Here is a 12,673-nt window from a genome sequence, read left to right as displayed (position 1 = left end):
TATATTATAGGCTTTTTTTCTTTATTGTTAATATTAATCGTAGTTATTTTTTTTATTATTAATTTTCCATAAATGGCGCGGAGAAGTCTAACTCTTTCCGAAGCGCTAAAAGTGTTTCATGAATTACCCTCGGATTACAGCCCAAAGATTTCCGTTTAAATTTGCTGTATTCCCTCTGTGCCATGAAAGCGTCAGAGATAACTTTGAAGAGACGACTTCCTTCAAGACCTGAAGATACTCCCAGGCATAAAGTAAAGGCTTCCGGGGAAAAACGTTGCAGTAGTGTTGAACACATACCAGTGAAGGGTACGTGTAGACGATGTGCACATTGTTAGCTCGAAGCAGAAGCCGCACAAAACAAGTTCTATGTGCAAAACCCCGCAAAGTTGGTTTGTGCTTCCGTCAAAAGGTGTGACTTGCTTTGAACAATTTCACGAAGCTAAGAAATAGGAAAATTTTTAAATATTTTTGTATATAGGAGTTGTGTATATAGATATTTATCTCCTTTATCCGTATATATTCAAGAATATAGTGTATCTCCAGGAAACCATATATACAGCCATAATACAGAGTTTTTTCATTCTTATACAAACGCTTCTACTCATTTTCGTGCTTCACTGCAATGCTCGCTTAGTCGCACTTCTAAAAGCTCTGGCGGCGCAGTGTTCCACCTCATGGAACACCCATAGAATTAAAACGGTAAGTGAAATTTTTACAAAATTTTACCTGTATACTCCTTTAGGACTAAATAGACTGCATACAACTTTTTTTGTTGAAATTCCGACGTTAACGTATAGTGCGCCGCAAAGGGTCAAGCTGACTCATCACACTTTCCCTTACGTAGCTACTTTGGCTTCCGCTATCAATTATGCAGCGAATAATTTTCTCGAGACCTTGACACCAAACTCGAACACACAGTGTTTGCAAAAATACAGTTTCGCTTCTGCCGCAGTTAGAAAGAGAACTCTCTTTTGGAACACGTATCTGATAGCTATTTTTTAGCGTTTGATTACACATTACATCAAAATGATTACAACTTTTGCAAATAGAACAACTTAGCGTCCCCTTCAAAGGACAAAATTTACTATCGCTCTTTTCATGCAAGAGAAACAAGCACCTTTTTTCAATAACAATTGTTGTTTTTCAGCTAAAGTCATCTTTTTTGCGGAGTAATATTTTTCACTAGAATGTTTCTTTTCACAAAAATTACAGTTCGGAATACTCTTACCTGAATACTCAAGATTTACTAGAGCTGACGCTGTTACGGGTTCATTTTGCTTTACCTGATCGTGGTAAAGTCTTTCTTCCGATGATTCTGTTGGGAGGCGAAACCAGTTCTTGCGAGTAGAATCACCTCTTCCCCCTTAACTTCCTCTTTTAAGAAATTCATTAAATGTTGCAAGGATCGAGTCCCTTTAGTTTCAATGGAGTCGTGATTTCGGCTTCTTTCACACGGCATCAGTACTTCTTCTGGTAAGCAACTTTCCGCTAAATGGGGGTAAAAAAATAACCATATTTTTCTTGGGTTCTCCCCAGACTTTACAACGCTCACAATTTTCCATCTAGTTCATCATAAAGGAAGGGTAGATCAGTGTTTGTTCTTCCGGTTACAGCGTTCTTCATCACTTGGCTTAACCAGTCTCTCACATAGATTTGCACAAGTAAATATTCGCGTCCAAAGCGCTCTCTTAGTTATTCGATGGCTTTGGAATAATTAGCTGCCGTTGCCGGAAAGTTAAGAACTAGGCGTTCTGCCTTCGATTTGGGTTCCATGGCCTACAACAGATACTGCATTTTATCTTCACCAGCAATACTTTTGTCGTCGTGGATTTTCTGGAACTGACTCCAAAAATTCAGGTAATCTTTAGCTTCACCACTGAACCTTTTAAGCTCAATTTTAGGCAATTTAAATTTCCTCGATTCTGAGTTACTTGGAAAAGAGGAGGCTTGTATTTCCGCATCTATTTGAGCACACTGTTCTAGAAACTTATCTCGGTAATCCTCTGTTTCTTGAAAGTCATCACTAAATAATTTTTCTCCATCTTCAGTCTGCAAAATCTGCTGCGAGATAGCACTCTGACATATGTCAAGCCTCTGAAATTTATCACAAAATTGACACTTCAAAAACGAAAGTATTTCTAAATCTCTTACTTCTTTAGTTAATTCACTTTCGGTTTTCCTTGAGATTTGAGAAAATGCAATTCTAAGTCCTCTTCTTTGGGCCTTTAAAGCGATCAAACCCATCTTCAGAGTATATTCAAAATCGAAGTTCAAAATCAAAAGTTCAATCGGGAAACACTAATTCATAGCACCCGGTCCCGCCGAAGGTACCACTATGTTGCGGAGAACACAGAAAATATATAAATCAAATATATTCAAAACAGTTCATTTAATTGCGGGCTGCCTCTACTCTAGGCTAGGTACATTATGAATAAAGACAAAAATTCTTAATAAGCCATTTTGGTACTATTCCGTTTTGAAGACCGTTAAAAAAATTGCAACGAAAATGCATGCGCAAAAGCGCCAAATCTAGCAAACGCGTCCATTTAAAACAGCGAGCCAAATATAGCGTACGCACTGATTTCTAAGTGCATAAGTTTAGATAGTTCTATATTTCTTAAGACGCCATTGAAATACTAGTTTAATTTTTAAATCATTTTTTTGATATCCTATGGATTTCACAATTTGGATATTGCTCATGGCGAAAAGTTTGCAATAGAATTTTTTCAAAGAAAAGGCATCATTCATGATAGAAAATTATGTTTGAGCAACTAACGAGATGAAATTATTCTTTAGCGATAACGCGGTAGCGAAATAGCGATGCAGGAATCCACTCAAATATGTTTAGCCTTTTTTTAATATAAATTATAATAATGATATGAAATAGTTATTTATTCTTATGCTTCCATTCAGTTATATTTAGCCTTTTTTATATAAATTATAACAATAAAAAAGTTTTATATGAAATTAACCTTTCATCTAAATTAAAACAATAATCTTAAATAGTTATTTACTATTACACGTCTTTTCTTGCGTTAGGGTTGCCGCAACTATTTTTGGCAGCACTAGTTTGGCGATATTTGACGGTCCTCAAAACGGAATAGTACCGCCATTTTTTTATTGTCATCAAAACAGTCTTATACTCTTCCGAGATCAGCTTTCGTTCTGTCTACAAGCACAACATTCGAAACATTCAGCACGCAGGCTGACGTCACGAACAGCAGCGCCTCGCGCCAGTTATTACTTCAGTTCATTTCACAACATTCACAATCACTGCATAGAAAATGTTCGCTTCAAATTATTGCGCTCTTCACATTAATAGAATTGTGTGTTCGACACATGCATGCATAATTTTCACCAAAAGCAAATTGTCCTTTGTGCCTATGACGAAAAACAGAAAAATAATATTTCCATGTAAATTATTGTAAGCACCTTCGTATTTTACTACACCTTTCAGCTACACCACCTCATAACGTTTCGATTTTTTTATGAAGTTTGTAATCTTGGAGGGAAATTGCTAAAAAGTGTCATTACAAACTAGGTACTCATCGGCAGTCTGGATCTTTTGCTAGACATATTAATTTCCAACTACGGAAAAAAGTCTGTTCTCATGTAAATTGTACTCAAAAACAAACATTCGTAACTTAGCATAACTTCTTTTGATAAGTACTAGTTAATCAAATTTGTATTTTAAAATCTTTGAACAAGATTTATATCACAGTGTAAAGTAATTAACTCTATTTCTAGATTTTCCGAAGAGTTACGTTTGTTTTTACAAACGCTCGTGGTTTTGCCCATGTGTAAGCCAGTTTCGGCTAGAAAGTCTTAAGGAAAACTGGCTCGAAGGCATCTCTCTCTTCCGCGTCTTGCCTAAGGGCGGAGAACGTAAATAATAATAAATAAAGTGAAGACGAACTTAGTTGTTTGATCCTCGAAATTTAGGCAAAATAGAGTAAGTAATTTGCAGAGTTCCATGCAGCAAAATTATCCTAATAAAGTAGCAACAAGTTATAACATAAGCCAGGACTGGTTTTAGATTTGACGACATGGTAAGCTATTTGAGGTATGGGGCTCTATAAATTTAAGTCTATATTTTTATATGGGATATGGTACAATTTTTGAGGGGTGGCCCCAAGAAAATGGGGGGGGGCCTAAGCTATAGCTTGTGAAGCTTATATGTAAATCGGGCACTCACATGAGCATACTAAATTAATACAAGGCGAATTTTTATCAGCCAAACTTTTCAATACTCGTTTCGGACTTTCCCACCTCCAAATTTTAAATTTTTTTGACAAACTATGATTTAGTTCAGTAAGTTTCGGTGCAAATATTTTAAATATTTTTGAATCGTATATTATTTTACACTTCCTGGTTCATAAATTTATGCTTCCAGGTTGGGTGCACTTGCTTTATTTTTTTTATAAGGGCTTAAGTTTGGCTCAGTTAGATAATCATCTATTGACGTTTGGCAGCAAGGCTATTTTGTAAACAAACCATGTGAGCCCCTTTTCCGCGAATCAGCGAAAGTGAAAGATACTGTCAATTTGTTTCGGTTTAGATTTAGGTTCACGGGTTCAGTGATAAGGGGTGTGAATTAATGTGCAATAAGTAGGTTTTAAAGTTACCCACAATCTCTCAACAGATTAAGAGAGTGTAAATTTTTTAAGTATGTTTTCTTTTTCTTGTATAATTAATAATTTTTAAGAGCATTTTTTTCTCGATGTGTTTCAAGGAATGTGCATCGAACGTAATGCACCATTTTCTAAGAGAGTATTTAACATTCAGGAAGAACTTCCTAAGCTTTTTAAAATAGATTTGATGTTTGCTGTTACTTTTATATTTCATGTATGAATTTTAAATAATTTCTCATTTTGAGGTATCGATTGAGGCACATTTTCTCTAAATGCATGAAAAATAACATTCTACGATCTATTATGCAGTAAGTTTTACAGACACGGAATTTTTGCTTTATTTTTTTTGAGGAATTTGTATATAAAAGTTTGGGGTCCATGTAATTGAGAATTTGATCATAAAAAATACGTTGATAAATCTCCAATGAATACTAATTATGTTACTAAAATTTCCCCAAATATGATATTTTAGTGTAATACAGTATCGGTAATTGGTTAAGAAACAAGGTTGTAGTTTTCATTAACTGACATAATAATTTGTGAAGTAAACCTTAGATAAAGTTTCATTTCATTATCAAAAGTGTCACTATTGAATATCCAGTCTTTTTTTTTTATACATTTTATATAGCTTTGCAAATATCTGAAATCATGTAATAGATATTATGTAACTTTTAACTGTACTTATGAGGAATTATAAATACTCAATAATAAGATATCTTTAAAATGTACTAAATCTTTTGTTATATCAAATAGTATGTAATACCTTTGCATCATTTCAATGAACTTTTGCCCTGTGTTTTCATAGAATTTTGAAATGTATTAAATTTTTACACAATGTAGTTTTGGTATATTTTCTGTGTTGGTAACCATAAAAAACTAGTAAGCAGTTTGATATTAAATTTCGTTATTATTTGAGTAACTGAAATTTATAATATATTTTCATAATTTTTAGTCAAATATGATATCTAAATCTTTCTGATCTCTTTTTTAGCATGTCTACACAATCTCCACCATATCCAAATATTAATTATCCTGTCACTTCTCCTCCATGGCCAAACTTTACACCAAATTCTAGTTCTACTCCATATCCAAATTATCCACCAAGTGACACTTCTTCGTATCCAGGTAGTTCACCTTTTCCCCAGCAAATTCCAATGAATTCATCAGCTGGATATCCTAGTACAGGAGGGTATCCAAACACAGGAGGAAATACTAATGTAGGAGGCTATCCAAGCACTGGAGGATATCCTAATACAGGATATCCTTCTTCAGGTAAGTTGGTATTCTGGAATATATCATCATCTTAAAAATTAGAGGATATATAAACTCATTGCTAAAGTTTAATTCAATATAACATTATGTAGCAAAGTTGAGGATGTTCATATTTTTACCAATAGATAAGTAGGTAAATATACAAAACTAAACATGATGTAATCAATTATGAATAAAGATCTTTATAATCCATATAAACTTTCAAAAATAATGATTTTCTTATTCTGCACTCATTGAACATTGTGTGAAATAAACAGGACAAAGTAAAAATGGAAAAAATTTCAATTACATCTCAGTTTACCCAGTTTTGTACCTAAATTTGTTTAAATTGCACATGCATGTTTATGTGTCTGGTTATGGAGCCCAAACTATAATAAAGTTCAGGGATTTGCTTTGTATAAGTTCAAAATTATTTACCAATAATTTGATAACAAAAATGTTATATGTAAAAATAGATAATAACAAAAATGTTATTATCTATTTTTTGCAGGGTTAATTATTCACCCTGCAAAAAATAGACCTATCTTTATTGTACAGTACCTCTTGGTTTCTTCTCCGTAAAAATCGCCAAGTGGTATTAGTTGTTTGTGAAATCTGGAAGCCCGCTGCGCTGCGTGAAATAGTTTTTCGGTAACCCTAATGTTGGCAAAACTAATCTTGGTGATAATTGTAGTTTTAGTTTTTGTCATTAAAAAGGTGTTATTTCTGTGAATATCGCCAAATGTGTTGTGATAAATTGAGATTTTGGCTATTTTTTGTCATAGTAATCCTTTCGTATGGACCATAGTTTTTTTATTCTTACCCTTCTTTTCAATTGCTGTGTTTGGTTGCACGTACATTGTTGTATTTTATTTTGGTACCATCATTTGAGTATGTCTGAGGTAAATAAAAGGATGAATGTTAATGGTATGGATTATGATGAAATTGTGAATTTTTTATTTTTGTATGGGTTGGATGATGGATGAAAGATGTTTGATTTTTTGCATGAAAGCTTGTTTAATTGCGAATAGATATAAACTGAAACGATGAAAATTTAATTCAATTGCTGAGGATGGTAGGAAGTGTGAACATACACACGTGAAAAAAAGGTATGTCAAAAAATTGATGTTTCATTTATTTATTCGTCTCTGTTATTTTTTGTTAAAAGATTTGCTGTTTAATATTAAAAAATATGTATTTTTGGTTATTAATTCCTTTCTGTGCATTTCTCTTTTATTTGTTCGTCTCTGTGTGTTAAGACCACGGCAAATTTTTTCTGTTTAACATAATAGTTTTAACTTTGTTTTAGTTTCCTGACTTTGTTTAAGTGAAAATAGATCGGATGTGTACATGGACAAAGTTAAGGCAGTGCACAGTGCCTAGTTTGTGCAATTATCTGATTTTTTTAACCTAAATCTGGTTAATGGACAACGAGTTTATGTAAGTCAGACTTCTTGTTTTGTTTTTGTGTAATGGGCGGAAGGATCAGCACCATCTTGAAATTAATGGCAATCCTTCCTGGTGCTGATCTTGGTAAAAGAAAAGAAACGATTCACCAAGAGGTACCGTAGAGTAAATTTTAACCAATTTATTTGATCCTAATCAAATTAAATAATTTAATTAAATTTCTTAATATTAGAGGCTAATTCAGAATTTTGTAGTAATTCTGACAAATTTCCCTGTCCTAGAGGCACATCCGAGTGAATGCCATCATCCATCTACCTCATAGGTAATAGCTTTAGTTCAATTTGCAGCATTCTCAGCAAAAATGGTAAATTTTTAAACTAACAGAAAATGCAGTTCCTTTTTGTCTGGCTATTTTTTACCATGTAGCAGAAATGAAGAGTTACGTTTTATTCATAAATGCAAGATCGCAGCTGAGGAGAAAAAAAAACCTTGTGATTGTTTGAGCTTGGTTATTGTATTTAACCCGGCGGAATTCGCACCAAGAAAAGTTACTAGAGTGGGCGTGTGGGGTATAACATACCCCAATATTTAAAATATGATAAAAATAGTTTTATTTAGTTTTAAAGCTGTTTTCCGTGTTCTCGTGTATTATAAATACGTGAATAATAATTGGGTTTGAAAAAAATAATTTCCAAAATAATCTTAGAGTTAAAATTAAGATAAATGAAAGTATAAAAAAATAAACATCATGCCTCTAAGATTCATTTTATCTCTAATACACCATGCTTATTTTATTTCTTCACACTTTGAACGAAATACATTCATGTGCTCTTGGCACAGAATGTTTTCACATTTTAAACATTTCATTCACGTTCTGCTGTGCTTGGTGCGAGGGCAAAAAATTTATCACATCTTTCATACTTAGTTGTTTCGAATTTCATGTATTCGTTTTAATTCTTCGTCGAAACTTCTGCTTTTGTTTTGCATGCAGTACATCAATTTCTTGGAAAAGTATTAATCTCTGTTCTTTCTTCAATACTTTTTTTCATTAATTGTAGTGCTAAGTCCTTCAAAAACAGACTTCTGTTTCTGGTTGGTGGATTAGCAGTTGAATGTAATATAATTTAAGCATTTACAGCAACATTCAGTGCAGGAAAGAAAATTACCATTGGCCACCTCCTTGTTATTCGGACAATTGAATAATTGGCTGACATTTCATCCCCTATATCCACTGCTCCTTTAGTCATATTATAAAAACACGTAATTCCTGACATTTTATTTTCTCCAATAGTATCATCTATAGTATGATCGTTGTATAATGTTGAAAGCATAAGAACAGTTTTTCCTTTTTTAGGGACATTACGAATTAATATTTTATCTTTTTCGAAACCAAAACAGTGTAGAAAATATTCCTAGTTTCATCTTCAGTTTCCGAAATGTATTCTTCCTCGCTTTCAAATATTTCTAATAAATCTCACAGGTGTTGCATCTCCAATTCATAGGGAGTCATTCTTTTTACCTTTACCATAACGTGGTTAGAAATTTTCAAGAATTTAATGTCAAGTACTTTAAAATCACTTGCGAGTAGAAATATTTAATGTTACACTCTAGAATTAAATTTCTGAACTAAATATTCGGTCAGAAAAACACTTACGCGAACAGGCGCGTGGGGTGTGTCATACCCCAGTTCCAACAAAATACCGATAAATATTTTTCTGAAACACACAGACAAAGAAAAAGCGGTTCTGAAAGTCAACCACAACTAGAAACTCAGCTACTGAATGCAGCACAGAATTTCAGTTTCTCAAGTTAGGAATATTCAACTTTTATGTAAGGGTGGGGTATGATACACCCCACGCGCCTTCCCGCGGGTTTAGTAAGTAAAATTTGCTGTTCTGTTTCCACCATCATACCCAATGATGTGCAGATTTAAGTCTAAGAAAATTGTGAAAGAGAAATTGTATGTATGTAATAGAAGTCCTCTATCTTTCTACAGTGCTTTCACCCCTGTTTATCAAATGGAGGTTGAAACGGATTCAATGTCGATTTCTTTATTAGATCTATCTACCTAAGCTAAATGGCCAGTTTTAAAACTAGGCGTAAAATCAACCTTAGTTTGGTGTAGATTTTGCTGCCAATTTCAAAGGCAATCAGACACAGGCTTTCCTTCAAGAAGAAAAGAATTTTTCAAAAAATAGAGGAGCTCAACCATGTTATATTCAATAGACAGAATATAATTCAATAAACAGAACCAAAAGAAAGCATAACTTATCTGTTGAGAAAATGCTAATAAAATGTGAAAAACTGAGATAAGTCTAAGATCCAGAATTTTCGGGCATTCTGGATTTTGCAAATTTCCAGATTTTATGTCATCAGTTTTAAATCTAGTAAGATGATATGTAGAAATTATTTAAAAAATATTCTTTCTTAAGTAAAAGGTATTTTGCATAAAGTTTTTTTTTTTCTCCCTGAATCATCACTACACGAAACTAAAATGTGTTACTGATATCTGTCATTAATAGATTGATGATTGAGATATCAACAAAAATCAGCATTATATTTTCAAATTTTCACAGGACTAGTTTTTTCGATGGTTTTACCGAACCACTATCCTCAGCTGCAAAAGGGCAAATGAAGAGTTGTTCATTTGCGCTTTCGCAGCTGAGGATGGTGGTTCGGTAAAACCATCGAAACTAGTCCTGTGAAAATTTGAAAATATAATGCTGATTTTTGTTGTTTGATTTCCGAATTAGTATTTGTTCGGCATGTTATTTTTTATTTTTATTTTATTTATTTATTCATTTTTTATGATTCCTAGACCCTTATAAGGGGAAAAAATTCCTTTAAAAAAAGAAAGAATTGTTCCAAATGGTATGATTGCTAGATCACTCCAAATATTGGATATTCAGATTTTGGACTTAAAGAAAAGAATCGTATTAGAATTTGAAAGTGCTATAAAGAACTGAATTGAAGTTAGTATTATTAACTAAGAATGTAATTATTTCTGTATCTCGTGAGTAACTGGAATTTATAAGGTCATTTAAAATAATATAATTTAGTTGAAATGTATGGTATTTTCGTGCTGAAATTGTACTGATTCATTTTAGTATAGTGAAAAGTATAAGAAAGTACTAATTTTATTGTGTTCTCTTTGTTATAATAAAACTAAAATTATACATCCACTCATAAGTATATTTTCTTCAGTAATGTGACATACATAATAATACTTGTAAATGTTGTGTAATGCTCAGAATAAGTATTCCTTTAATCTGTCTCTTGAAGATGACTAATAGAAATGATACATATTGTTACATTTTTCCTTTCTTCTTCTGACACCAGTTTTTGCGTTATTTTCTTCGTTCACATTCGTACGAGGTTCGTGGATTTGGAGTGAATAACGACGACACTTGATGAAGTATCGAAACACACTTTATTTAGCCAATGTTAATCAGGAGAGCTCTAATAACACTTTACAGTCGTCGGAGATCTACTATAAACACGTTGGAACAATCAGTGACACAGCCTGCACACTGTCAGGCAATAACTGTGGAGACAGCTTCCTGCAAAGCACTCGACTCTGCTTTCCAGAGTACAGCTCCCGACTCTACTTGGTCGTTCTCGGAACTCCACGTACTCTCGAGACTCTCCACGCTACAACTCGCGATGCACTCGATGACACATAGAGCACATGCACTAACCGCGATACACTAAGAGACTCCTTCAGTGAACTCGACAACCCACTCGGCTGTCACTCGATGAGAGACGCACAGTAACTGACTGCGGACCAGCAGGGTTTATATAGCTTTTGGCTTGTGTTCGAGAACATTCTGGGCTAAACTGGTAAGAATTCGTTCCAGAAGGTTCTCCATCCGTCCATGGCATGTCGCCAAATGGGCGATTTCTACCCAAATGTGGCAACCCTGCCTTCCCTTGCCATTTTATGGCAACCCATCTCGCCACGCCTGTGCAGTTCGCAACAATATGTATTAGATATGGATACATATCTGTTACCCCAAAGCAGGTGGGCATATACAGGGTGTCTCAAGCAAGAATAGACTCAAATCAGATTTCAGTACACCATTGCAGGTAGAGTAGACTTTAAGGTACCCCTTTTATTATGGCGAAGTTGTTGTTTGATTTATCACGAAGTTGTTGTTTCATTATGGTAGCCTGAGTAGTTGAATGTTATGGAAACCCTATTGTGACGTAATCAGGTGCATGATTCTGGGAAATTTTGAATCATGGGCTGTTTTGTAAGCGTTTTTGTGGTGTGTGTTGGTTTGATTCTTTAGACAGTAGAATGGCCGAAAGTAGTAAGATTAATTTGAAGCGAAAGGGGAAAAGAGTGTAAATGAAGGTTTACTTAGTAGCCATTATAAGTGTCCTGTATGTAGGAAGGATATGCATCTAGTCGAACGTAAAAACTGCTTAGATGGATTTGAATGGGCCAGAGGAAGAAAGGTTCAGATAATCACTATGTGAAGCATTCTATTAGAAAGAGTACCTGGTTTGAAAAAAGTCATTTGAGTATGATTGATATTTTGATTTTTACGTGGCTCTGGGTGGTAAGTGAATATTTGCTTTTGGTAGTGCTTAAATGTATAACATGTTTTTTCCTTTTTTTATGTTATTTTATATGTTATTTTGGTTTAAAATGTATTTTATTGAGATTATGCATTTTTTGTTTGCCTATACTGTAGACTTTGGTGCTCCTTTGACTTTTTAAGTGCAAATATATCGATGTGTACATGGACAAAGTAAAGGGAGTGCACCATGCAAGTTTGTGCAATTCTGGGATTTTTTTTAAAGTGAAAATAGGTTGACATGTACATGGATAAAGTTAAAAGAGTGCACAATGCCATTTTTGTGCAATTTGGGGATTTTTTTTTTAAGTGAAAATAGGTTGACATGTACATGGATAAAATCAAAGGAGTGCGCAATGCCATTTTTGTGCAATTTGGGGATTTTTTTTTTTTTTTTTAAGTGAAAATAAGTCGATGTGTACATGGATACCGAGTTTGTGCAATTGTTTGTCTTGTTATTTTGGCTTTGTGTAGCGGCGATTTTTGCCGCGGAAGCCGAAATAACGAGTCAAAGAATTGCACAAAATCGGTATCCATGTACCGCCAAAAATCGCCTAATTTCGCCAAAGGGTACCCTAAACCAGTGGTGCGCAATCTAGGGTCACAAACCCTGTGGGGGTCGCCAGAAGTTTTTTTGGGGTCACCAAACTTTTATGAAATGCATTATGCCTGCATGCTGCATAACATACAGTGTACATATAAAGAGTGAAGCGCCGTCACTCACTGTTTAATTGTAATTTCATCCTGTCCGCTCTTTCTTTGACCGTAATGCATAATGTATGTAAAGTGTGAAGACGCAAG

General features: G+C 34.0%; 1 protein-coding gene across 3 annotated transcripts in view; it reads left to right on the top strand.

Moving 5' to 3' along the window:
- Positions 1-12,673, top strand: part of LOC118180382 (protein SSUH2 homolog) — a 128,717-nt gene that overhangs the window by 44,502 nt on the left and 71,542 nt on the right. Inside the window, exons 1-2 of one of the 3 annotated variants that reach the window (XM_085822702.1) lie at positions 4,502-4,666; positions 5,623-5,903. In XM_085822702.1, the coding sequence (XP_085678828.1) occupies positions 5,624-5,903 (280 nt within the window). In that variant the 5' untranslated portion in view covers positions 4,502-4,666; position 5,623. Of the gene's footprint in view, positions 1-4,501; positions 4,667-4,918; positions 4,940-5,622; positions 5,904-12,673 lie in introns of those variants that run through there. The other 2 variants (XM_085822701.1, XM_085822703.1) reach the window with 2 other exon arrangements.

Source organism: Stegodyphus dumicola, chromosome 8, assembly GCF_044657685.1.
Source record: "Stegodyphus dumicola isolate Sdum_Otavi_A_Nest chromosome 8, ASM4465768v1".
NCBI lineage: Eukaryota > Metazoa > Arthropoda > Arachnida > Araneae > Eresidae > Stegodyphus > Stegodyphus dumicola.
The sequence above is the reverse complement of the archived record's forward strand: the minus strand, read 5'-3'. Positions and strand labels throughout refer to the sequence as shown.